The 26,022-nt window shown below is 47.0% G+C and overlaps 1 protein-coding gene across 3 annotated transcripts in view; it reads left to right on the plus strand.

Annotated features, from left to right (window-relative positions):
• AKAP12 (A-kinase anchoring protein 12) overlaps nt 1–26,022 on the plus strand; it is a 263,937-nt gene that overhangs the window by 201,222 nt on the left and 36,693 nt on the right. The window contains exon 1 of one of the 3 annotated variants that reach the window (XM_029596551.1): nt 13,724–13,907. The exons of the other annotated variants lie outside the window; for them this stretch is intronic. Within the exon in view, the coding sequence (XP_029452411.1) occupies nt 13,883–13,907 (25 nt within the window). The 5' untranslated portion in view covers nt 13,724–13,882. Of the gene's footprint in view, nt 1–13,723; nt 13,908–26,022 lie in introns of those variants that run through there. 3 annotated transcript variants of the gene reach the window in all.

The following is a 26,022-nucleotide window of genomic DNA, read 5'->3' on the forward strand; positions in this document are numbered from 1 at the left end:
GGCCGGAGGAGTTGGGGAATGGGGAGATGGGAAGCAGTGTATGAAAGAGGCACTGGGAAAGCTTGGATGGGTGGACGTACATGGATAGGTGCGGAGGGCGACAATAAAAGAATTGGAGGGGGAGAGAGAGGAGGTGCTCCCAGTTCACCCCGTGCCCTCCCTCTTCCTCCACCCTCATTCCTGATCCCTCCTCCTGCTTCCTCCATTCTCTCCTCCCTCTGTGCCTCTATCCCTTGCTCTGCTATTCTTCCTGCTTGAGATCCTTTATTTATTTCCCTCCTCTGAGATCCTCCTCTCTTCCCACTTCCAGATCCTTTCCCTTCCTTCCTCCCCAGAACCAATCACTAAATGACCTGGACACAGGACCTGCCTGTTTTTATAGAAGCTGAAGTGCCTGAAAAAGCGGAATATAAAAGAAATGTAAATAATTGTGTTCATTTTCTTGCCAGAGAATCTCAAAAGATCTGCTGAAGGGAACTGGGGAGCGGGGACCGCTGGGCATGAGGAACTTTAGCTGGATGGAGTGACATTTCAATCGCTCCTTGATCACCGGTGCTTACCTGGCGACTGGACGATATTTTCTTCCGCAAATATTTTTTTAAATCGTTTGCTTTGGCTGAACCAAATTTTGTGGAATGCTAGGTCCCTTGGGGGGGCGGGGGAAGGGTACATTTTGACGTTTGTACTTTTCAAAATTCACAGGTGGTTGGAGGGAAGGGGCGCAGAAAGAAGCTAATTTGGAACTGCATCTGAGACAAATTCAGTATTTTATATCCGGAGAATCGCTGGGCCGATGTGCATGAAAAGTTACAGCTGACTCCTCAGTTACCGATTGTTCAGTCACTCTCGCTTCCAGCACCTAAGCGTTTCTTATTATATTGTTCCCTTTGAAATGCCGTTTCCTGGGTAGAGAAATTCCCTATGTGTTCCCCTGTTTATCTCCACATCCTCAGGTGAAAATGTCTTCGGTTACGCCCACGGGCCACTGCTGTGGGGACAGATTTTGAAAATTCCCCGTAACTGTAGTTGTTGAGTATAAGGGTAACATTCACATCTTTTTCCAGTCCTGGGCGTTTAGGGGGTCATTTTCAAAGGGGTTGCTGCAAGTTAGTGTTTTTGCGCGGAGAAATGGCCTTTTCTAGAATTGTCCACTCGATATGCGTGGGGGTGGTCTCGGGGAAGGGACTCAGGGGTTTGGATTTGCACGCATGCTTTGTAAAAGTCAGCAGTGTGTGCACTCCTTTTCAGGAAACAGTTCCTGCGCACATAGGAACGGGTGTCACTTGTGCAGGGTCCATTGGTGGGATAATTTTCCAAGCAGACTACGGGGCTGATGTAATAAGACCCCCTGCTGTGATCCCTGCTGATTTTTCTGTGTGGATGTTTTTGGGTGCACGCGGATGCTAATTAGAATCGCGCATAAAATCCGCACGCACCATACGCACCATAATGTGGCAGTAACGCGCGCTCCTGGCCCTATGTGGAAAAACGCACAGACATCCGCGCGGACACCCAGTGGCGTGTGAACTCCGGCGATTGATTCTTGGGGGTGAAAGCCTATCTTTTTAAAAAAAAAATGAATAAATTAGTGCTCCAGAAGTTGATGTGAAGGTGGGTAGAGCAATATCTAACCCCTTCATGACGAGACTCCAGCCGCTGGCGAGAGCCTGAAATGCAGGTCGGCGATTCTCGCCCATTGAGAAGCTGCCTTCTCTCTACCCATTGCTTCCCTCCGCTGCTTGACTGATCTGCAAAAACATTAAAAAAAAAAAAAGCGGTCTACGCCAGTGCCTTCACTTACCTTCTGCCCTAACCCCACATTAAAAAGCCTGCACTGACCCGATCTCCCTGCTAGCGCAGCTCCCTGCATTGCCTGTAAAATAGATAATCGGCTCCTTTGCATGCCCTTAGCGTGCACTCGCGCAGAAGAACCGCGGGCCTGTAAGCACGCTTGTACGTGCTTTCTTTCCGCCCACAAAACCCTTCTGCCATACCTACCGTATCTAGGTCCTTGCGCGGGAAAGAAGCGCGCGGCAGCCTATTTCATCGGCCGCTCTACGCGTGCGGAAGCTTGCTTGGAAAACGGCACAACTTGCGCGTGCTTTCCCCACCTTTCTTGTGCAGGCGGTTTTACTCCCCAAGGTTTTTTTTTTTCCCCCTCTCTTCCTGCTGAAAGAGTTCCAGGAGCTGCAAGCTCAAGAGGATGCATTTGGGTGGTTTATAATATTTTGCTGCTGGCCTAGTAGACATTTGACTTTTTTTTTTTTTTTTCCTTTTGTGTGAACACTTTTTTTTTTTTTTTAACATTTTCCTTTGGCTCTTAGCCCCCTTTCTGCTGGACCCGGGGTTTCGCGCCTTTCCTGACCCCCATGTTTGTACTTCTTTTGTTTTCATAGAAAGATGCGATAAAATTTCTAACTCCGTTTTGTTTTCTGTCATGAAAATTAAAATTTGCAGTTCAGGCGAGCAATTTTTTTTTTTTTCTCCCCTCTTGTTGATCTTTCCTCGCGCTTCAGTTTGTCGTGGTCGGTAGGCAGTGGAAACTTGATTAAGCACTGACTGCGCGCGGTGGAAGTTTGGCATAATTTGGCTGAAACCAAACAGACAGGCCGTTGATTTCCAGAAGCGGTAAGGATGGGTTAAAAGGGATAGTGAATCGCGGGTTGGACTTACGCGGCCAAATTGTGGGTATAAAGCGGGTTAGAAGCAGGGTAACCGCGGCCGCGCTTTACGGTATCGACCTGAGAAGCGGGAAGGGTTATGTCGCTCTTCAGAATCATCCACTGTTTTGTAATCCAGACTATTTTTGAAATTATCAGAAGCTCTGAGTGCCAGTGCAGTCTTTGGTGACTGCACACAAATGGAACGGAGACTATCTAAGTCACATTTTTTTATTGTTTCTGCCTTTTTTTTAATTTATATTCAAACCTTCTTTCCTGCTGCTGGCATCCTTTTAGCCAGTTTAGTGGCGCACGCTCCTCCCTGTCTGCCTTCCTGGAGCAGAGACAATTGGGGGAGCTTCAGACCGTCTTCAGCTGGCAGCAGCCAGGGCTTGAATCAGAAAAGGTAGAACAGCAGGAGCAGGAAGAGAGACAAAGAAGGCAGGGATTTTGGAAACCAGCAATGGCTTTCGTGTTTGGATCAGGGACCCTGGGCACTTGTTTATCTCAGAAGGCAGGTTCCTTTAGTGTTGGGTTGCGTTTCTTGTAGGTATTTAAATGTACTTTTAATAAAAAAAAAAAAAAGTGAAAGCAAGCTTCCAGCCTGATTAGATCAGCTTTATTGAAATCTGCTGTCCTGCCTGTACACGAATAAGTGAGGCAGATATGTTGAGCTAGTGCTTTACGGCTTGCTTTGGGGCAGCGTGGGATCTTGCCACGATCTTGGGGATTCCCAAAAATAAAATAGCGAGTCAGAAGCGAAAGAAGCCTTCGCAGATTTTCCAGGAAAGCACTGGATGTGTTCCACCACTTCTAGGAAATCTGTCTGCAGGTTTCCAGAGTCCCAGGAGCCATGGCGGGGAATTATTCTGACTGGCGAGTGCTGTCCTGCAAAACAATTATCATTGGCCAGGGCTTGCAGTCTACAAAACGCTCTCCAAAATCTGTGCCAAAATACGTCTCATAAAAAAAAAAAAAGCCACCTCCGGTTTTATGACGTTATCCTCTTCAAAATGTGAGCGCCCCTGCCGACGACACCGTATTGGTGAGCAGTTCCTGAGAGATGAAGTATGGATGACCCCACAGGGGGAAAGACGGAACTGTCCTGGCTTGCTTTACCGCCACGGTAGATTAATACAGAGGGTCTCAATAACAAATACTCTCTGATTTGCTTATAGTAATATCACACGTTCACAGTGTGTATAAACATTTATTAAACATCATAACACACTCACCTGTGTAGACACTTTAAAAACTAAACTAGCACATTCATACCGTCATTCATACCCATTACTTATTTAAAAACAGCTTGCACAAACAATGTACATAGATTACAAGTCATTTATTACCAAAAACTAAAATTGCACATTCCCAAAAGATAAATCCTGATCATAAATTCCTTGACATAGATCTAAATATTTAATTCAATTCAACAAATGAATCCAAAATCCGGGTGTTTAACTACTTCTCAACAGAAGCCCACTAAACTACCTCTAAGGTAGTTTAGTGGGCTTTGTGCAAGCTGTTTTTAAATAAGTAATAGGTATGAATGACGGTATGAATGTGCTAGTTTAGTTTTTCAAGTGTCTACACAGGTGAGTGTGTTACGATGTTTAATAAATGTTTATATACATTGTGAACGCGTGATCGCTCTGTTGTGTGATATTGCTTTACCGCCAAGCAGCCTTCTACCATTGCTACCGGGTAGTGCTTTTTGTCTGTAACTGTGCTGGACCGTCGACTTAAATAGTGATTGACTTTTCTCTGCAGGGCCGGTGCCACCGGCCTCCCCCACCCATCCACCCCCCCCAAGAACTATAACCGCTCTTGTAATCCGACGAGTATTTCGGGAAACACCGGGACACATAACGTTAAAACAAAGTTTCCAGCCCCTGTCTGCACAGCGAGCCTCACGTTTCGAGCAAAGCAAGAGAAACGTCATGATGCGTTTCAGAGATGCTGGGTGTCTTTTTTTTTTTTTTTTTTTTGCCACGGAGGATGTTTCGGAGCGTGATGGCCAAGGTGCCTTCTGGGTGCAAACATCAAAGAAAGTGGGGAGGTAATAAGGAGAATGGCCTACTAGTTAGTGCAGTGAGCAGGGCGCGCAGGGTTCAAATCTCGCTTTCCCCCACCACCACTGACGCTCCTTGCGACCTTGGGGAAGTCATTCAATGTCCCGTCGCCTCGGAAAGCTGCTTGGATTGCAAGCTCTTTTGTATCAGAGCTCTAGCAAGGCCGTGAGCTGCCTTGAGAAGCCTTTGGAAAAAGGCAGGCTCAAAATGATGATTATTTCTGGAGTCTTTTTAACAACTTCTCGGAACTGCTGATAGTTACCCCCCCCAGAGCCCGGTCTTCCTTCCCCCAGCAATGGTGTTAAACGTCATCTTTCATCCGGACAGGATCCCAGTAGGCACGTGGCACGGACCACGTCTTGGGTGGGTAAGCCCGTTGGCCCGGCCCTGACATCTGAAGTGCACGAAGGCCCCTCCAAGGAGAGGAGGAAAGGGGGGGACATGGTGTTTAGTTTTGTTTGATATTGCCGAGCTACAGCTGGATAAATTGAGGCCGAGGGGGGAGACGAGTCATTTTCCCAAGGTCGCACACTGAGTTAGCGTGAGAGAGGAATGCGAACTTGTTTAATATTCTACCCTTCTACAGGTCACTCCCCTTCCTCACATTTCTCAGGATTAATGATAAAAATATGGGCAGAAGGATTCCAGATAGAAAACCGAATCTTGTGAAGGTTTTTTGTTTTTTTTTTCTTTGTTTTGTTTGATGTCTTGAGTTTTTGGATTCAGTCGTACATTTTCGTGCCGGGGGAGGTGATTCCGTTAGCGGTGATCATGCCTCTACCGTATTGCCATGTGGCTTCTTAAAAGCAAGCCCTGCCTGCGTTTTCCTTTCCTGTACAAGGAGCTCGGGGGAAGGGGGGAGACCAGCAGGTCTGTGGTGTAGAGGAAAGGCGAGTTGGGGGAGGGAAAGGGTGAGAGAGCCCAGGAAGGGAGGAGAGAGAGAGAGGGTCTCCTCCACAGCAGGGAGCTCAGTGGGCTGAGTCCCAGGTCCATGCTAGAGTTTATTCAGTGTACGGGACAGGGCGTATTAATAAAAAGCCACGGTAAGCTGGTGGGTGTCCTTGTTCCTGCTCGCTGATAATGCCAAAGGGATTTTGCAAGGCCCTGGCTTTCGTGACCGGCAGAGCTGGATTTGTTCATCGGCAACGCAGACGGCGGTTTGTGATGCCAAATTTTGAAGGTGGTTGTGTGATTAAAGCGCCGCTCCACGGAAAGCGGGAAAATGCCCCCGCCCCGTGGCCTCTTACGGCCTGGCCCGACGTGATCCCTGGCAGAGGAGCAGGAACTGCCCAGGCGCCCGTCGGCGGCTGCCCGTGGGTGCCTGCCCCTGGGCTGTGGAGGAGGAAGGAGCAGCGGGCGCAGCCTATACCGCAGTCCGGACCCTGTGCTGGGTGGGCAGGCGGAAGGAGGGACGGGGGTGGGAGTGAGGGGAAAGAAAGAAAGAGAGGATTTTGAGCAGGAGGACAAGAGAGTGGAGTATGCTGGTATGCAGGGGGAGAGAGAAAAAGGAAGGGGATGCTGGGTGGGGGGAAATGGGAATGGAAAGAGGAAGGTTTGTTGGGCTGAGATGAAAAGGGCCAGAGGTGCAACACGTTTTTTCATCATAGACACAAAATGGCTCTTTAGTACATCCGCCCCAGAGAGAGGAGGGGATGTAGGGCAGCCTCCTCGGGGACCCTTGGCTTACAATTCATTGCCGTCATTGATTTCCCCCCCTCCTCCCACAGCTGTACCTCTCCAGCACCCTTCCCCCTCCCGGAGCCTACAGGGGGTGCCTGAGTGTTGAGTCCAGCCCTGATGTCTTCCAGACAGTTACCCTACAGGTTGTTAATGAATCAGTAGACATAAAGGCTTATGAGTTGTGCACACAAAACAGGAGCTGTGCTCATAAACGTCATGTGCACAAAACCCACCCCACCCCCCGCAACAGAAATTCTAGGTCCACGACCACACTGAGGTGCGGCGCTATACACTAACACTAGTCCCATTAACCTTGCTCCTCCTCGCACTCGGGAGTTAAACTTCCAGCATTTGCAGGAAGGAGCCTAATTTGTGTGCACATTTTTTTTGTGGGGTAAAATCCTTATTAAACACTGATTAAAGTTACGTGCGCTAAAATGCGCTTTCATTCTAACACACCTTATTACCTCTGGCTCTCAGTGCATAAAAAAAACTTATTTTAATAAAATGGCGTTTTGGAGGTGAGAACAGTGCTCAGTGCTTATGTGGAAGACCCTGTCCCTCTGTGTAATCCATGCAGGTTGAGTTTGGGGGAGAAAAAAAAGAGAGTTTTGTGTAGCTGTTAACCTCCTTTCAATCCACACCAATCTCAGGGTGACCTTATCTCAAAAGTGAGGCGCAGTAGCCCTGGTAGTTAGAGCAGCGGGGCTGCCAGTCAGAGAGCCCCTCACCTATTGCTGCTCCTTGTGAGTGTGGGCAAGCTGCCACGGCTTCAGGTACGCAATTAGATTATAAGTTTCTTATTGTGCCTGAATTCCAGTAATATTTGGAAAGGTAGGCTCAAAATAATTTAAAAAAAAAGTTCCCCGATATGGTCATTGGAGTGGCCCTGAATAGCTTACTTTTAGGTTATTATTTTTGACAGCCGTAAACAGATCCCCCTGTTGCTTCTCTGAACCCCCCCACCCCCCTGGGAGCAGTGTTACAATTAACACCTCACAGTATGGCAATCAGACGGGCTCCAGCTGTATGCGCAGGATCATTTATGACATCATAGCAAACGAAATCAGAACCAGAACGCAGGTGCTTCTTTGAAGAATAAATATAGCCAAAAAAAATAATAAAATCTAAAAGGAGCAAAATTCAAGGCACGGCTTCTAATAGATTACGGGGGAAAAAAAGGACCCAGCATATTTCATGGATCAAACCCATTACAGGAAATGGCGGTAATTATTGTCTTCTCATTCTTCCGGGTCAAGTTCACTTCATTCCAATAAACTTCTGCATCCCATCTGATCCAATTTCCATTTCTCAGTGAATTTGCCCCAACTCTTTCATTTCCTGAGATGGGGGAGATAATGTTTCAACTTTCTCATTTCCAAAAGGACTTTAAAAGTTCCCGACGCTTTAGGAGTTAAGTTTGGTTGATGCGTTTGCATTGGCCGTGGGCCATCACCAAAAAATATTTTTGTTCCTGAACGTTTCCGCAGCCCTCAAATTGGGAGGAATCTGAAGGGTTTGGATCAAACCTGGACGACAACAGAAAAGAGGGTGGGGAAGGATTCAGTCTAATCACATTTGAAGCCTTGTGGTTTGTACATTTCCATAGGGATTAGACTATGGTGTCAGACAAATTAAAATTCTATCCCCGACAGAATGTGCGCTGATTTTCTCTACTCGTGCGCCAAGCGTTAATACCAATGCAGCAAACTAATGCTATGCCAGAGCAGTGGGGAATTTAAAAAAGCATGCTAACCTGAAAACATGCACGCACAGACAGTCTTAACACACACACAAAACATGAATTGTGCGCATAAATCAAGTTTTGTGCACATAAAACACAATTTGTGCCCACACTGTTTGTGTACATAAAACATGACACCTGTGTAAAACAATTCTACAGATAAATCATAATGATTTATGCACACACTGTTTTATGTGCGTAAATAACCAACTATAAGTCCCTTGCATGACAAACTCCAGGCTCAGCCCCAGAGAGACACTACATCATCTCTGACCAGGAGTTAAGTTTCTAGTGTTAAGAAAACATGAATTAAATCTATGCAGAATAGCTAATGCCTTGATTAACCTGGGATTTGCATGGAGGAGTGTCAGTTTGTGTGCAGTTTTGCATATGTTTGTGTGCACATTTTTTGTGCCCTCAGAAATGTTCACACACCTACATGCTAACGTGCATACAGCCAATCATGCCTTTTGCTTGCTGGGGAAAGCTTTTTTTTTTCCTTTGTGAAATGTATTTATTTATTTAATTTATTTATTTAAAGGCTTTTATATACCGAAGATCATGTACTAGTACATATCGCTTCGGTTTACAGAGAACCAGCAATTGGAATTACAGCAAACAAAAATGAATGAATACATTGAACATGGAATACATAATAAGGATTAAAGAGAACCTCGAGAAGACATAACATCCAAACAAAAATTGGAAGTCTTCTCTTCTCTGCAGAGTGCAAGGAAAGAATTCATGCAATGATGGGTGGCAGGAAATGAAATCCTGTTGCCAAGCTCCCTGAAACCCTTGGTATAGCTTCTGCAGCACTTGATAGTAGGAAGTAAAAGGTTTGTTTGTTCTTGTCTGGGACCCCATTTGACAGATGTTTATTTACCATTACTCACAGCCATAACTTGCAGGGGAAGCTTGTAAGATCAGAACCTCATCCAAAGAATGAGGTGTCTGAGGGTGTATTGTGAATCTTGGATGTTTCACTAGTCTTTTTTTTTTTTTTTTTTAAAGAACTTGTCCATCCCTCTTTGAACTCGGCTATGTTATTCACCTTGACCACATCCTCGGGCAACAGATTCCATAACTTGATCGTGCGCTGAGTGCAAAAATGCTTCCTACAATTTGTTTCAAATCTGCCGGTTGCTAGTTTCATGGAATGTTCTCTAATCCTAGTGTTGTCTGAAAGGGTAAATAACCATTCACTGTTTCTCCTTTCCTCCCCACTAATGATTTTATAAATCTCAATCATCTCCTTTCCCCATCCTCTCTTTTCCAAGCTAAAGAGCCCTAATCTGTTTAGCCTTTCTCCATAAGGGAGCTATTCCATCCCCTTTATCATTTTTATTGCCCTTCTCTGTACCTTTTCTATGTCGCGTATGTCATAGAAACATAGAAATGACGGCAGAAAAAGACCAATCGACCCATCCAGTCTGCCCAGCAAGCTCCCACACTTATTTTCCCATACTTATCAGGGCTCTTGTTGGTAACTGTTTGATTCAAATTTCCTGCCACCCCCTGCCATTGATGCAGAGAGTAATGTTGGAGTTGCATCAAAGGTGAGCATAAGGCTTAGTGGTTAAGGGTAGTAACCGCTGCATCAAGCAAGTTACCCCGATGCTTGGTTACCCTGACTGTGTAACTTTTGTTGGATGTTGTCTGAATGTAAATCCTCTTTTCCACATTTCCCCCTACCGTTGAAGCAAAGAGCAGTGCTGTATATGTATTCAAAGTGATGTATCAGGCTTAATTGGTTTAGGGTAGTAACCGCCGTAATAAGCAAGCTACCCCCATGCTTATTTGTTTACCCAGATTTTGAAGTTCAGACCTTGTTGGTGGTTATCTGAATGCAAATCCTGTTTTCCACATTACCCCCTGCCGTAGAAGCAGAGAGCAATGTTGGAGTTGCATTAACCATGTGAAGGCTTATTGAATAAGGGTAGTAATCACCAGGTAGTAGCCTCCACTCCAGTAATCCACCCCCATGGCTCTTCTCTTCATTCCTATCCTCTATGGATCCAGTGTTTATCCCATGCCCCTTTGAAATCCTTCACAGTTTTAGTCTTCACCACTTCCTCTGGAAAGGCATTCCAGGCATCCACCACCCTCTCCGTGAAGAAATACTTCCTGACATTGGTTCTGAGTCTTCCTCCCTGGAGCTTCAAATCGTGACCCCCTTTTCTACTGCTTTTTTTCCAGTGGAAAAGGTTTGTTGTTGACAGTGGATCATTGAAACCTTTCAAGTATCATATCACCCCTGCTCCTTCTGTCCTCCAGGGTGTACATATTTAGGTTCTTCAACCTCTCCTCATAAGTCATTTTATGAAGACCATCCACCTTTTTGGTCACCCTTCTCTGGACCGCCTCCATCCTGTCCCTGTCCCTTTGGAGATACGGTCTCCAGAACTGAACACAGTACTCCACGTGAGGCCTCACCTGTACAAGGCCTCACCTGTACAAGGGGATCATCACTTCCTTTTTCTTACTAGATATTCCTCTCTTTATGCAGCCCTGCATTCTTCTGGCTTTAGCTATTGCCTTATCGCATTGTTTCGCTGGCTTCAGATCATTAGACACCATTACCCCAAGGTCTCTCTCCTGCTCCATGCACATCAGCCCTTCACCCCCCATCAAATACAGTTCTTTTGGATTTCCCCATCCCATATGCATGACTCTGCACTTCTTGGCATTGAATCTCAGCTGCCATAAGAACATGCCATACTGGGTCAGACCAAGGGTCTATCAAGCCCAGCATCCTGTTTCCAACAGTGGCCAATCCAGGCCATAAGAACCTGGCAAGTACCCAAAAACGAAGTCATATATTCGACCACTCTTCCAGCTTCCTTAAATCCCGTCTCATTCTCTCCACTCCTTCCGGCGTGTGCACTCTGTTGCAGATCTTACGGGCCGATACAGTAAAGCGCGGCCGCGTTTGCCCATTTTTTAACCTGCTTTGGATGCGCGTTTTGAGCGCATAAGGCAGACCCGCGATTCAGTATCGGCTCTTACACGTCCTTATCACTTGCAGAAAAAGACGCGTATCCCTTTCCGCCCGCCGCATGTATATGATATGTTAATGATCGGATTAGCTATTCCCTCCAATACAGTAACGTCCGCCCAAATTATCGCCTTTTTAACCCACTTATTTACCGCGTCTTTAACCTGCATATTTACCGCCTACCCTGACCCTGGCGTTAGTGTGGTGTTCAGTCAGCTTCGTACCAGACAGTGCCATGGACAGCATGCATACATTGGCTCTGGCGCTATTTTTCATTCGGTTGAGAAGCAGAATGAGAAATGCTTGAATGAGAAATGCTCGGCAGCTTGTAGAACCCAGCCAACCGGAGAACCCAGCAGCAAGACCGAAGGAGGTATGTATTCTGTTTGGGTTCAAGTGTACCATCCATCTCTGGGCGTCTCTGAGGCTGCGGACATGGGCGCCGGAGAGATGGGAGGCTTGCCAGGCCTTCATCCGTCTGCTAGGCGTCCTGAGGTTCCGTGGTCCAGCGGAGGCATGGACGCCTATACGAACGCCTCTACGGATACCTTCATCCGGAGTCTGCTAGGCGTCCTGAGTCGGGGCTTCCGTTCATGGACGTCCATAAACGGAAGCCCGACTTTGGACGGATACAGGCGGGAAGGTCCATGAATGGAAGCCCCGACTTTGGACGGATACAGGTGGGAAGGTCCATGAATGGAAGCCCCGACTTTGGACGGCCGGCTTCCGTTCATGGACGTCCAAAGTCGGGGCTTCTGTTCATGGATGTCCAAGGTCGGGGCTTCTGTTCATGGACATCCAAAGTCGGGGCTTCCGTTCATGGACGTCCAAGGTCAGGGCTTACGTTCATGGACGTCCATGAGTGGAAGCCCCGACTTTGGACATCCGGCCTACGATCATGGACGCCCGGATATAGGTGGGAAGGTCCATGAACGGAAGCCCCGAACTTGGACGTACATGAACGGCGCTCAAGGCAGCGGGGCCTCTGATCATGTAGAAAAGAACCATCCACGTACCTGGTGGAATGACATTTCAAATGACAGGTACCAGCGCACCCTGGATACTGTATAGGCGCTGTATACCGCTCTATACAGTAAAATGGACTGCGAACACCTACCGCTTCATTGACGCGCTTTGGACGCTCGTTTACCGCCGCTTGGATTTGCGTCTAATTTGAATACTGAATCGAGCGGCTTGTGAACCAAAATGTGCGTGCGTCAAACGAGCGGGCGCCCGGTGCTGCCGCACTTTTTCTTACGCATCCTTACTGTATCGGCTTGTTAGTGTCATCCGCAAACAGCAAACCTTATCTTCTATCCCGTCCGCAATGTCGCTCACAAAGATATTGAACAGGACCGGTCCCAACACCGACCCCTGTGGCACTCCGCTTAACAGCGCTCTCTCTTCAGAGTAAGTTCCATTTACCATCACACATTGACTTCTGTCCGTCAACCAGTTTGCAATCCAGGCCACCACCTAAGCATTCACTCCTAAGTCTTTTTTAAGATGGGGTGGCCAGAACCTCACTACTGAAGGTGAGGTCTATACAAAGGGATTCTGATACTCTCATTTTTGTTCTCTATTCCTCTCCAAGTAAGTCCTAACATTTTATTTGGTTATGGTTATCTTTATTTGTAACCCACCTAGGCAAAAGCCCTAGACGCCTTACAGTCAAAACATTCAAAATTGCTCAACTCGTACATATGCGTCCCGTAAAACTAAATTAAATAAACTACATCATAAAAATAAAATGAATCATAAAATCATACAAAAAAAAAAAGAAATAAAAATTATAAAACCTCAACCGACAGGGAAAACTGTGAAGCCTGAGCACAACAGTCTTGGTTAATAAGCATCTCATAGATAAACAGAGCCACTCTATGCTTGTCCAAAAAAAAAGGTCTTTAAAAAGGTTTTCGAAAAATGCTTTCTGCCTCGTCACTACTTTTTACTTGTGGTTCTGCTAATGTCTTGCCTGCCCGTCCCCTCTCCCCCCCAGTTTAGTGTAAAAAGGCTGTGGGAAGCCGAGTAATCCCTTGGCAGGAGGATGGGTTGTGTAATTTGAAGCCTGCGGCGGCGGATTAGCTCCGGAGGGTGGGGAGGGCGTGACCCGACGGCCACTATTCCTAGTCCGGTGCCGAGGCGGTAAGAAGCAGCCTGCGCTACCGGAACCAGCTCCCATCGCACCGGACCGGGGGGGGGGGAGGGGCACTGTAGTTTTCCATTCGCTTTGTGATTGCAGTGAATGGCAGTGACTGGGGGGGGGGTGGGGGGGAGCGTTTCCAGGGGTTGCAGTGCCCTGCCTTGCTCATATCTGCCCTGGAGGTTGCCGGTTTTGCCCCCCCCCCCTGGGCTTTTGCCGAGTTGGTTCTGGGCTTGGTGGGGGACATCCGTTGCCGTGGAGCCTGCTGTGCCCAGCGCTATAAGTAAGCGATGGCAGTTCTGCCCAGCGACAGGCTCGGGGCACCTTGGCTCGGAAGAAGGCGGGCTTTAACGCCACGGGGGGAGGGGCGCCCTCTCCCGGTCCGCCTAGCCCGGGCTGGGCTGATAAGTGCAGGGGGGCCGGGGCCAGCCTGTCGCAGTCTGAGGGCGGGATGTGTTGGGGAGGGCGCCCTCTGCTTGCTCTGTCCTCCTTCTCCTGAGCCTCGGCCGCAGAGAGAGAGAGAGAGCGAGGGGAGCCCATTCCCAGCCGCGTTACCGGAGCCCGAGAGATCGGAGAGAGCGCGCGATGCTGGGAGCGATCACTATAACAGGTAAGGGGGGACGTGCGGGTCCCACTTCACGGAGGCTGAATGTTTGCATCGGGTGTGGGGCGAGACGTTGGCTTCCCATTCCCGGGAGCCTGGGGTGTGGCAGCCCACGCTGGGTCCCTCTGCCACCAACTCGGGAATGGAAGGTAGGGAAAACCCGGGTGCTGTGCACGTTTTTGATTTGCATTTGGTTTTGCCGACTTTTGATAGACACGGAAATTTCACAATTCGCGACAATTCCCCCGAAAACTCGGAAGACTCATCCTTTTAAAGGGACGAACTTTTAAGAAGAAGTCTGTGGAGGGGACGCTGCTCCTCATTTACCAATGTGTGCGCGATGCGCGTGTAAAGGAAGCAGCGGTGCCGCGCTGGGGAGGGGGCGCTTTTCTGCTCTGCCCCGGGGATTGATTAGTGCTTGGGATCCGAAGCGTCTGCCACAGGCGCCCAGGAAACGCGGTGCTTTGGGTGTTTCACAAACCATTGCGCGCATAGGCGCTTCATTCCGGCTGGGAATGTATTTCTTAAAACATTTGCATTGTTCAAAACGCATTAACCTTCCATAATGATGAGGCTCGTGATTAAAACAAACCATTCGCTTAGCAAAACGCAGATCGCTGGAACGTTGCATGGCTTAATGGTGCAATTTCCGAATGCACTGCAGTGCTATTTACCGCGCGATGCAGGGGAGGCGCGCACCTTTGGGAACACTGTAAACCGTAACGCGCAGAGAGAAACTTCGTTGTCTTCTGGGTGCGTACTTGCTGAAGTCATAGGGAAGGGTGTTTCTGATCAAGTTGTCTCTGGGTACTTAAACTTGATTTGTAAAACCCCCAAAGCTTTCCACCTCTCTCCCCCCCCAAACCTGCAGAACATAACGCCGGGACTGAGGCGCGGATGTTTCCTCCTTCCTCCTAACCTAAGGGATAGAATTGCGAATCGCGCTACTTTTCCAAGGACCTGGTTTTCTAAACTATTTTTTTCTTAGAGCCATGAAATAGGAAAAAGCCGTAGAAAAGCAGGCTAAAAATATTTTTTTCTGGAGGATGTTGGAAGAATCAACAAATGAATGAACTGCTGTTGGTTTTGTCAAATAAACTTTGCTGTTGGCTTTGTTTTTAAGGACCACACACAGAAAACATGTAAGCTGCTTATAGAATATATAAATGATCTTAGGATAGCCAAGGATGTATCTAACTCTAGTTATAGCAAGTGGAGCAGAGATTTTCATGCTCGGGTGGATCCATGGCTCCAGATTTCTCAATGAAAATCTTCCCGGTTCGATTTATGCACTTCAGCAAGGTTTTTCTGAATCTGGAGCATGCTATTCCCCTCACTCTTTGGGTGTTCTTTCTTCCTGGGGAGGTATTTTAAAAACCAGAGGAATGATTTCATTCCAACTATGTTATTTCTCAGAAATGTTCTTGGAGGGTTTATATATGACAATGCTAAAGGTGGTAGGAACCGAACCCTTTCCGTTCAGCTTCTTGGGGAATTGATGGAGATAATTTTCAAAAGGATTTACAAGTGTAGAACTGGGTGTTCTGCATGTAAATGGACTTTTGAAAATTGCTATGCTTACGTTTTAGGTCCCCAATGCCTTTGAAAATTCCACTCCTTTGTTTGCAGAACAAAGCAGGGGGTGGTTGAAGGCTTCTGAAACCTGTCCTGAAGTCCTCACAGCCAGTCGGGTTTTCAGGATACCCGCAATGAATATGCATGAGACAAATCTGCCTGCATTAGAGACCCAGCATTTACCAATCTTAATACACATTCACTGTTAATATCCAAGAAACCTGACTGACTGCGGGGGGACAACTGGACAGGTTTGGAAAGCCAAGGGACTTGATTTCAGTTTAATCGTATTTGTTAGACAGTGTATGCATGTATTTCAACTCCCTCTGATGGTTATACAGCTGCCCAGCTCCCACTGTTGACTGAAAGCTGGAAGTGAAACCTACCCAAGAGCTGACACACACACACACTCACTCACACTCTCTCTCTCTCCTTTTAACCGGCACAGGTTCTTTCTTCAGAGAGTTTCTCCCTGTGATGCATCTGAATCCTGCTGGACTGGCCTGGGGCTGATTCAGGTCGCCTATGCATACCGTATAGCACATGACCATCCCCCCTCTTTTTCAGTGCTCTAGCTGACTAGGGCTGCACCGCAGGCCTCATTATTAGGATATCCATAATGAATAGAATGTATTTGCATACACTTGGTCCAAGAATATGGGTTAGCGTAAAAACCAGACCTGTTGGTGGTCTTCTAGGTCTGGAATTGAGAACATGCTGCCATAATGCAAGTACTTTTTAAAAATAATTCATTTCACTTTTTTTTTTTTTTTGTTTGTAAGTGTACGGTGCAGGTCGGAAACTTGTGAGCTGTTGTGCCAACTACCTGTCAAGGCTATAACCTTATTTGTGTCCAACATGTAGTTTGCGTTGTAATTGTATATAATTGTTTTCTGTTTCTTTAAAACACTTTGCGCATTATTGTAATTTATTAAAAAGATAATTCTAAAGATTTGGGGGTCTGCTGGATGGCAGACGTTCAGGTTATTTTCTCCTCCTTCAAGAAGGAATCATTTTTTTTGCTCTATTTTTCAGTGCTTCAGGGTGCACTTAGAAGCCCTAGCAAAATCACGGACTCATCACAAGCTGCGGGGCCAGATGTATTAAAAGGATTTCTCCATTTTGGCTCTAGGGGGGAAAAATGCTTGGTGCAACTGGCCCATAGACACTTGAAAGTCTGTATGTGGTGGTTTTCACAGCTTTAATATACGGGGAAGTACCTTGTGTGGAAGTGGACAGTGCAAGCTGAGCTCTGGGTGTACCCTGTAGTAGCAGAGAGGGGATTGGATAATTCAGAGAGGGGGGCGGAGCTCAGTTTCCTTATGTGATAGCAGACAATGGATTGGACAATACAAAGAGAGGGGGTGGAGCTGGAGAGTACAGGGAGGGAGGGGGGACGGAGCTCAAACCTGCTATGAAGGTGGGGGGCAACTCATAGTTAGATGCTTATATTTAAAATATTTTGCAAGCTGGTGTCCTGCTGACTGCTTCAGATTCTCCTGCCTTCTTGTGATGTGGTAATGGCTCCTGACTGAGTTTGAGAAATGGGCTAAATAAAGATTGGTATTCTGACAACCAAATTGCAGATCATTTTGTACACACTTGAGGAATGTTTTGGTCTTCCAGTGCGTGGCACACTGTGCCCTAAAATGTTCATAATGTCATTAAAAAATGTAAAAAAACAAAACAATATTCCATCCGCACAAAAACTAGGCAAGAAATGTCATAAATAACTAGGTGGCAACAAATAAGACTGGGATAACAAGATTTGCCTTTTACCGATTTTCAAATTATATTTTACCTCATGAATCAATCAGAGGGAGTACCAAAACAAAATTAATGATCCTTTTCTTTAAAAAAAAAAAACAAAAAAACTTAGATATTCGAGATTCAGCACGCAGAAGTTCAATAACCTGTGCCTTGCCATGCAATGACCTACAGACAGAGCACCCTAGAAATCATTCATTTGCTGATCCACTATGCCTTAAATCACTTCTAAGCCCCAAAAAACCTGAATACTTGCTTATAGCTTTATTTGAATGGCTGAACGCCAGACAAAAAGAATATTCGGTGCAATAGCTGCCACCGTCATTGATGCTGATTTCTTCTCATCGAATCCCTCTCCCAACCCGACACAGGCCCATGTTTTGGCTACTGTCTTCGCCTGCATCAGGGATCCATTATATCTAAAAATATACAAAAACAAACAACAATCTACATTAAAACAAGGCAACCGTACAAGTCCCCGAACATCGAGCTCTCCCTTACCTTGCAGACGCTCTCACGGCTTACTGCTTAACATCCTCCCCTGCAGTGCCCCCAATAACATCCTAATCGGGAAGGCGCGTGCAAACCTTATAACTCCACCCTCCATTTTAAGGCAATCCATCATTTTCTGACATCATTTGCCTCTGAAACGTCAGTAGAATCACTCTTTCGGTTATCAAGCACCCATCAAGTACTTTTTGCCCAGTGCAAAACAGCCCCTGCCCTATTCCAGCCTCTGTTTGGATGTAAGATCTTTCCCATGCAATTTCTGTCTTGCACAATCGTGTAACATTTCACTTTATTATTATATGGTGTTGCATTATTTACTGTTGTGTTATCCCTGCAAGATTGATGATAAAGGCCAGAGAAATTAAACTCCAGTCAATGAATACTTATAAATCTACTTAGGATTCGCCGTGTAATTTTCCATAGAACCTGGATAGAATCTGATAGGAAAGCAGAGTTCTTAATCTCTCTTAATGCACCGATTTGTATTTGCATTATTTATTTATTTACATTGATGCTTTTTTTTTTTTTTTCCATCCAGTGAGCTTCTTTGCAAGCTTTAAATCCTGTTTTTTGGACCCACGTTAAGAATGATCCAAAGATGATGTTTATTTATCTTTCCAAACTACTTTGGATATTTTGACTCTGGATTTTAGATTTAACTATTTGACTTTGCAAATCCAAGCTCAAGCTGAGTTAAAACTCAGTACGGTAGGCGTTTCTCTGCCCCGGAAAGCTTACAGCCTGAGTTTGTATCTGAGGGCAGTGGAGGATAACGTGACTTGCCCAAGGTCACTAGGAGCATCGGTGGGGAAAAGCAGGATTTGAACCCTGGCTTCCTGGTTCCTAGCCTGATACTTTAACCCAAAGGTCCCGAATCTTTTCAAAACAAGGGCCAATAGGAACGTTTCAAATCAGGAAGAGGGGTGGTGGATGGAGGGTTTCATCTGCCCTAGGAGTTTGCTGAACCAGGGTGTGGCAGATAAGAGTGGCTGTAATAATATTTCTGTACTTCTGGAAGTTTGCTACCCTGCCTCCTCAGCATCTCCCCCCCCCCCCCCCCCCAGCATTCACCACTTCACTCTTACCCAGGCACCTCCCCTTCTCTTTCCCACTAATCCATCCCAGCCCAGGTAGCTCCAACCTCTTGCTCCGCATACCGTGGTGGCTGCAGCCTGGTCCTGTCTCCCCGTGCAGCCAGTGATGCCAGGGTCTTGCTCCACGTTGCCACCGCGCCAGCAGCACTTGCATCTCTGCCTTCACAGCCACCGCTGTCAAAATGCCTGGGCCTCACGCCACACACTGTGCACATGGCGGTTCCCCCTCTGAAGCGTGCGTCCTGGCAGCCTCCCTCGAGTGACACTGGCTTTACAGAAGTATCAGCCTCTTCATTCGGTGGTAGAAGATTTATTTTTTAATGTGCTATGATGCTGGATGTGCGTGTGTGTGTGTTTTCTTATAGGTAGGTGGGCAGGTTATGCTACTTCTGTGCTTCATGTTGAAGAAGGGATCTCTGTGTTGCTGAAAACTCATGTACTGGAAGATGAGCATAAATAAACAGGCAAAATTTACATCTTAAAATTCAAGCTCTTTCTTTATCCTGCTCAGAACAATAATGTCTCAAAGCTGACTTCAACCAAACAATGTTCAACTCAGCAAATGAAAAACTACAGGCTCTAGGGGTATGAATTTGTTTGAAACACATGAGTAATTCGAAGCGATACAGGCCATTTTTGAATTAAACAAATCAAATGGGTAGTGCATCCAAATGTCTGAAAATGTTTGCTTGGTTTTTGGCGATTTGTGCATGCAGGTTGGTAGTTGTGTGTGTGTGTGTGCAAATTGACAATTTATGTGCACAGCTACCAAAATGTGTGCCTAACTATGAGCACAGTTTGGTATTTCTGCATTTAATTTGCTGAGAGAAAAAAAAAGCAACCCACAGATTGAATGGAAACACAAATCCCCACGGAAATAAACCAAACTGACAATGTTTGGCTTGCACATCTATAAGAGTCACTGCAAAAGCCGAGTTTCTTGGAATGTTTGTGGATGATACCAAAATCTTCAACAGAGGAGACGCCCAAGAAGGTATGAAAAACAGGAGGAGAGATCAAACGAAGCCTTAAGAATGGTTTAGAGTCTGGCAGCTAAGATTTAATGGTAAAAAAAAAATGCGGGGTCATGCATTTGGGTTGCAAAAAAAACCCAAGGAAGCAGAATAGTATAGGGGGGGGGGCATAAAATCTTCTATGCATGAAACAAAAGTGGAATCTGGGGTAATTGTGTTGATCTCAAGGTGGCCATACAGTTGGATCAAAGATTGCAAAATCCAGAAAGATGCTTAGGTGCTTAGGAAGAGGAATGGTCAGAACAAAATGAGGTGACATTGCCCCTGTAAGTCCCTGGTGTGACCTCGTTTGCAATACCGTGCACAATTCTACCTTCAAGCAGTTTTATTTATATTCCATCTTTTGTGACACTTCAAATCGGATTACATTCAGGTACTGTAGGTTTTTCCCTGTTCCCAGAAGGTTTACAGTCTTAACAGGGTCATTTATCAAGTCGCGTTATTCCAGGCCTTAGGGCTCTGACGGCCACAATAATGCATCGTGAGGTGCATGTGCAAATTTTTAAACTTTAGTCAAAAGGGAGGAGTTTATGAGAATGAGGGGTGTTTAGTGTTTTGTGTGTGTGATAGTGTTATGCATGTTAGTGCAAAGCCTGTTTTGGGGGGAGGGAGAGAGGGAGAGCCGCTGGGGTGGCACACATACCAGCCAACTATTTATACCACTGTTGGAGGGTCAACTAGTAACTCGAGATGAGGTTTTAGTGTTGGTCTAGGGTTTGGGGGGGCAGTTTTACATGCCTTTCCTCAATCCAAATCACATCAAATCTTCACTGATGTGTACAGTGCATGTAAAACTGGCCCCCCAAACCCTAGACCACCAAGCCATGCCCCCGTTTTTTTTTTATCACGGGCATTATTCTTGCTATATTTGTAGCAAAATGATGACTCTGGGATCTAAGCTGGCAACTGAGGCAGCGGAGAATGAAGTGACTTGTCCTCGGTCACAAGGAATGTCAGTCGGATTTAAACCCCGACTTCCGTAATTCTGCAGGCTGCTTCTCTTAACCACTAGGCTAGTCAGTTCAGAGGGTGATTTACTTTACTGTAAAGAGTATGGGGAGCAGACGTAAATATCTAACCGTATACCCTAGAGGAAAGGGGATAGGAGAGGTACAGTAGAGACGTTTAAATACCTTTTAAGGTATCAATACCCAGGAGGTGGATCTCTTTGAATGGAAAGGAAGCCTCTCTGGAATGAGGGTGGTGAGAGGGGGTAGGACTCGGGAGTTAATCTAAGGAAATATTTATTTACAGGCAGGATAGTGGATGCATTGAAGGGGATAGGGGACGGAGAAAAGGACAGTATCGGAATTCCAGAAAGCATGGGACAAGCCCATGGGTAGGGAATGTAGAACCGAGCATTTTGTGTGGATGGGTAAGAAAGATGGGGACGTATGGTCGTTCTCTGCCTTCATGTTTCTGTGTTTGGATGATCAGTCGAGTTTGGGATGTTGGGATCTTGGGTGTGCGTTTGACATGTCTGATGGATTTAGAATGTGGAGAATTCTTGGAAGAAGTCCAGGGAAGTGTTAGAAATCCCAGCGGAGAACCAACCAGCTCCAGATGTTCACACAGTTGACTGCAAGTGAATGGAGCGCTTCAGATTTAACCATTACAATCAAGCAGTCTTTTTTTTCTCTCTCTCTCTCTATTTCTTCCTTCTTTTTCTTTTCTCTTCTCTGCTAAGGAGGATTAAAATAACAGCCCTTTCCTTTGGGATGGAGGCTTGAGGGACTGAAAAAGACGTCAGCCGCGCCCGGCATTCCATAGGAAAGAAAGCTTTTGGATGGACAGGAGTCAGGAATCGCATTTGCGAGCTTGCTGAATGCCGGCAGCCGGGAGGGGCCTTTGTGAGGCTGGATACAGTTGGAGCTGGGTCGCCAGCTAGCAAGGTCACCACCCCTTACGGCTCAGCAGAGCGGACCACTAAAAGGGGGGGGGGGGGGAGAGGAGGTAGGAAAAGCTGTGGAAGGAGGAGGAGGAGAGAGTGCAGGGAGGCAGAGAGAGAGGGAGTAAGAGGCTGGAGGGGGGGGGGGGGGGTGCAAAGGAAAGCAACAAATGGAGCACTTGAGAATAACGGGGAGCTTGCCATGTGGGGGTGGGGCTGGGTGTGTGAGGAACACGGCCCGGGATGCTGTGTTTGGGACCTGACTCGGGGGGGGGGGGGGGGGGCTGTGGGAGAACACGCGGGATCTTTGGGTCCTAGAAACTGCCCCCCCCCCCCCCCCTCTCAGCCCTTTTCCCTGTGTGTGCTGAGCACACGTCGGGCTCTAGGAGCGAGTCTGAGGCAGGAGCCGCCAGGAGGAAATGTTCGGCTGTGCTGCTGCTTCCGCCAATAATCCACCTCCCTGCTTTTGATTGGTTCTGGGCCATCAGAATGAACCAACCAACAGCGAGAGGCGGGGAGGCACTTTTTTTTTTTTTTTTGTCTCCTGCATGGACCAGAGTAAAGGAGAGAGAGAGAGACAGAGGAGGGAGCAAGTGTGTGTGAGGGGATGGAAGGGTAGCACAGAGAGGACGGAGCAAGAGAAAATGTGTATGTGTACGTAGCGGACCCTATGGTGCAGTTAGTGAGAGAGAGAATCAGGGGAGGATCCATTCGTGTGCAGCTTCTCCCCTTAAAGGTGCTGGCCCGGATGTCCCATTCAGGTTTTATAGCAGAGCTCTGCCACGTGCTCGGGGGGGGGCAGTCTAGGTTTGCAGTTCAGGAGGAAGGTTAGAGATTGTTCCTCTGAACAATGGATGGAGAAGGTACAGAGAAGGGCTACCAAAATGATAAAGGGAATGGAACAGCTCCCCTATGAGGAAAGACTAAAGAGGTTAGGACTTTTCAGCTTGGAGAAGAGACGGCTGAGGGGGGATATGATAGAGGTGTTTAAGATCACGAGAGGTCTGGAACGGGTAGATGTGAATCGGTTATTTACTCTTTCGGATAGTAGAAGGACTAGGGGGCACTCCATGAAGTTAGCATGGGGCACATTTAAAACTAATCGGAGAAAGTTTCTTTTTTACTCAACGCACAATTAAAGTCTGGAATTTGTTTCCAGAGGATGTGGTTAGTGCAGTTAGTATAGCTGTGTTTAAAAAAGGATTGGATAAGTTCTTGGAGGAGAAGTCCATTACCTGCTATTAAGTTCACTTAGAGAATAGCCACTGCCATTAGCAATGGTTACATGGAATAGACTTAGTTTTTGGGTACTTGCCAGGTTCTTATGGCCTGGATTGGCCACTGTTGGAAACAGGATGCTGGGCTTGATGGACCCTTGCTCTGACCCAGTATGGCATGTTCTTATGTTATATTTTTAGCCTACGCCGGGGGCCTGGGCTCCATCCTGCCTGGGACCCTTCAGAACGGTCCAGGGCTCTGCTGCTGTTCTCTTCTTGCAAAGTGCAGCGTGGTTGTCCTGGGAATATTGTGGCTTTTGGACTTTTATGTGGAAGGAGCCTTGCTGGACACCTGCCCTTGAGGTGGTGACTGGGACAGGGCTGGTCAGGGCTCCTGCCCCAAATTAGTTTATGGCCCCCACCCATGCAGGACATGCACACCGTGTGCAAGTGAGGGAGAGATCTAGGTGGGGGGGGGGGGGGAGAGAAAAACCTGAGTGTGTTGAGGCATAGAGAGGAGACAGCAAGAGAGCGGTGGAGGCAGTGGGAGGAGAGAGCGTGTGTGAGAGAGTGGGGGAGCAAGAAAATGGGGAGGGTCAAGCAAGAGGGAGCAAGAGCGTGGAAGAGCGGAGGGGACAGCTAGAGGAGAGTTCAGATGTTGGAGGGGGGGATACGGTGAAAGAGCAAGTGTGTGGGGGAGGAGAGAGAGAAGGAAGAACAAGTCTGGGGGAAGAGAAGAGGGAAAGCAACAGCAAGGAGGGAGAGAGGCTTGGATTAGGGGAAGATGGAATCAAGGCGGGGGATGGGGTGAGGGGGTGAGGCCCATGGTTGGTGGGGAGGAATCCAGGGTAATAACGTAGGAAGGAAGGGGAGGAGGAGTGGAGGAGAGAGAGGGCAGGGACCAGAGATGGACCTGTCGGCGGTTGCATACGGTGGTAGCGCTAGCGTCTCATGCTGGTAGGGTTTGGTAATAGGAATGTGCGTTCATTTCTCACAAATGCCAAAAAATGTAACCAATGAAGCCGTTTTTGGTTTGTTCTGACCCGGTCCTAGGCCTTGGCACCAAGGCCCGGGTCCAGACCAAGCAGTTTTATGGCTCAGAAAGGCCCAGCCAGGATTACTGGAAGCCCATTTAAAAAAAAAAAAAAAAAATAAATCTGTTTGGGGTTATAGTTTGTCTTTTGCTCCCCCTAGTTTAATGTTTGGTTTTTTTTTCAGTTTGGCAAATTAACTGAACCGAAAAACCAAATAAAAATAACCTCCCTCTCCCAAAGCAAAAAAAACAAAGCAAACTGAAATTTGGGGGCTGCACATCCTGAATGGCTTGCAGGATTTTCATGAAATTCTTTAGGATTGGGACGGAGAATAACGGAAGTGCTGGGATTTTATGATTTTTTTTTTAATTTTTTTTGTGAATTGATATTTTTAAAAGCAGGAAAGGGAGTGAATGTGTACGCTTCACAAGGCCCAGCACTGTACACCACACCAACCGCCATGGAGCAGGCGTGGAGAGGATCCATCCGGCCAGGGGAAGAGCGAGGGAAGCACTGAGAGGCCTGCCAGTCTCTGAAATTTCAAAATAAAGGGGGTCGGAGCCAAGACACGCATGACCCCCATCACCAAGGGCCAGTTCTTCTCCACATACAAGTGCAAGAGAGAGGAGAAGTCAGTGTGGCACAGGTAGCCAGGACCAGTTACTTTGGCTGCCCTGTGTGGCTACCAGAGCTCCTCCACTACTGCTGCTGCTGCTGCTCTCAAAACTCAGAATAAGTCACATCTAGGGGCCGACGTAATAAAAATGAGCCCAGCCTAGCGCACAGCTTAACAAGGGGTTGGACGCGCGTCCATAACCCCAATGCACTAAGGGCATCAGCGTGTCCGAAACACGCGTCCAAACTCGCGCCTAGCAAATAGCGCTCGTCACGTGGTAAAATTCAGCGTAGGCGAGGCTATTAGCCATCACCCCGCGATGCAACAAATTTACCACTCGCCCGACGCGCCCTTGTTAACGCGGCAAATTTACCGCCAGCTCCGCGGAGTCGACGTTAAGCCTTGCCGTGCACCAAGGGCTCACCAAAAAAAATCCTGCTTTCCGTGGTGCCTCCTACTTAGTATCTCGATGATACTAAGTCAGAGGAACCAGAGAAAGCTGTATCATGACAAAATGGAAAGGAGAAAAAGATTTCGAGCGCACAATGTACAGGCGCCAGGCTGTGTATATTGTGCTGATAGTGGGATAAAATGGACGTTTCCAGGGCGCACCAATGCCCTGGACGCACTGGGGACGCACAGTGTCCCCTAGCGCCTCCTTTTCAGTGACGCAACTCATTTTCCTATTTGCATCAGGCGCCCAGGGGCTGTGGATGCGCGCGCCTTAGGATGCTCGACACGAACGCCCATTTTACCTCGCGGTTTTATGGCCTCAGCCCTGCCCCAGTGCTCGGTGCACGCTCTTGCCTGTCTCGGTAAGCCTGGTGATGAGACAAAGGCTGGAAGGACTCAAAGGAGAGGAAGATCTGTGTGCTGAGCAAAGTGGAGTTTGGCCATCCGTACTCTGTATAGCACTTATTAATTTCCATACTCCGGGGCTCTGCTCTAGCTGGGAAGGGGAGGCGTGTGTGACTGTGCATGTTTATTTAATTATTTATTTATTTGAATTTCTTATATACTGGCATTCGCGATGGGAGTCGCATCATGCCGGTTTACAAATAACAGGGTGTGATAAAAGGATAAATACTTTAAAAAACTTAGAACATTAACATGTGATAGAAGAATAAAGTAGCAGTTACAATAAAACAGGGATAAAATGTAAACTTGGAATGTAGAGAAGGCGAGATAAAGATTAACAATGAGATAAAAGATAATAACCAAGGTAAATAAAAACCTGCCAATTTAAATGAGAAGAACATTACGGAGTTGTCAAGGTTGTTGATTACCCTGACGGGAGATCTTAATTGCTTGAGTTGGGAGTAGGTTTAGTTGGTATCTGGAAAGGCTTTCATGAAAAGCCAGGTTTTAAGTCTTTTTCTGAATGTA

Source organism: Rhinatrema bivittatum, chromosome 3 (assembly GCF_901001135.1).
Source record: "Rhinatrema bivittatum chromosome 3, aRhiBiv1.1, whole genome shotgun sequence".
In the NCBI taxonomy this organism is placed as follows: domain Eukaryota; kingdom Metazoa; phylum Chordata; class Amphibia; order Gymnophiona; family Rhinatrematidae; genus Rhinatrema; species Rhinatrema bivittatum.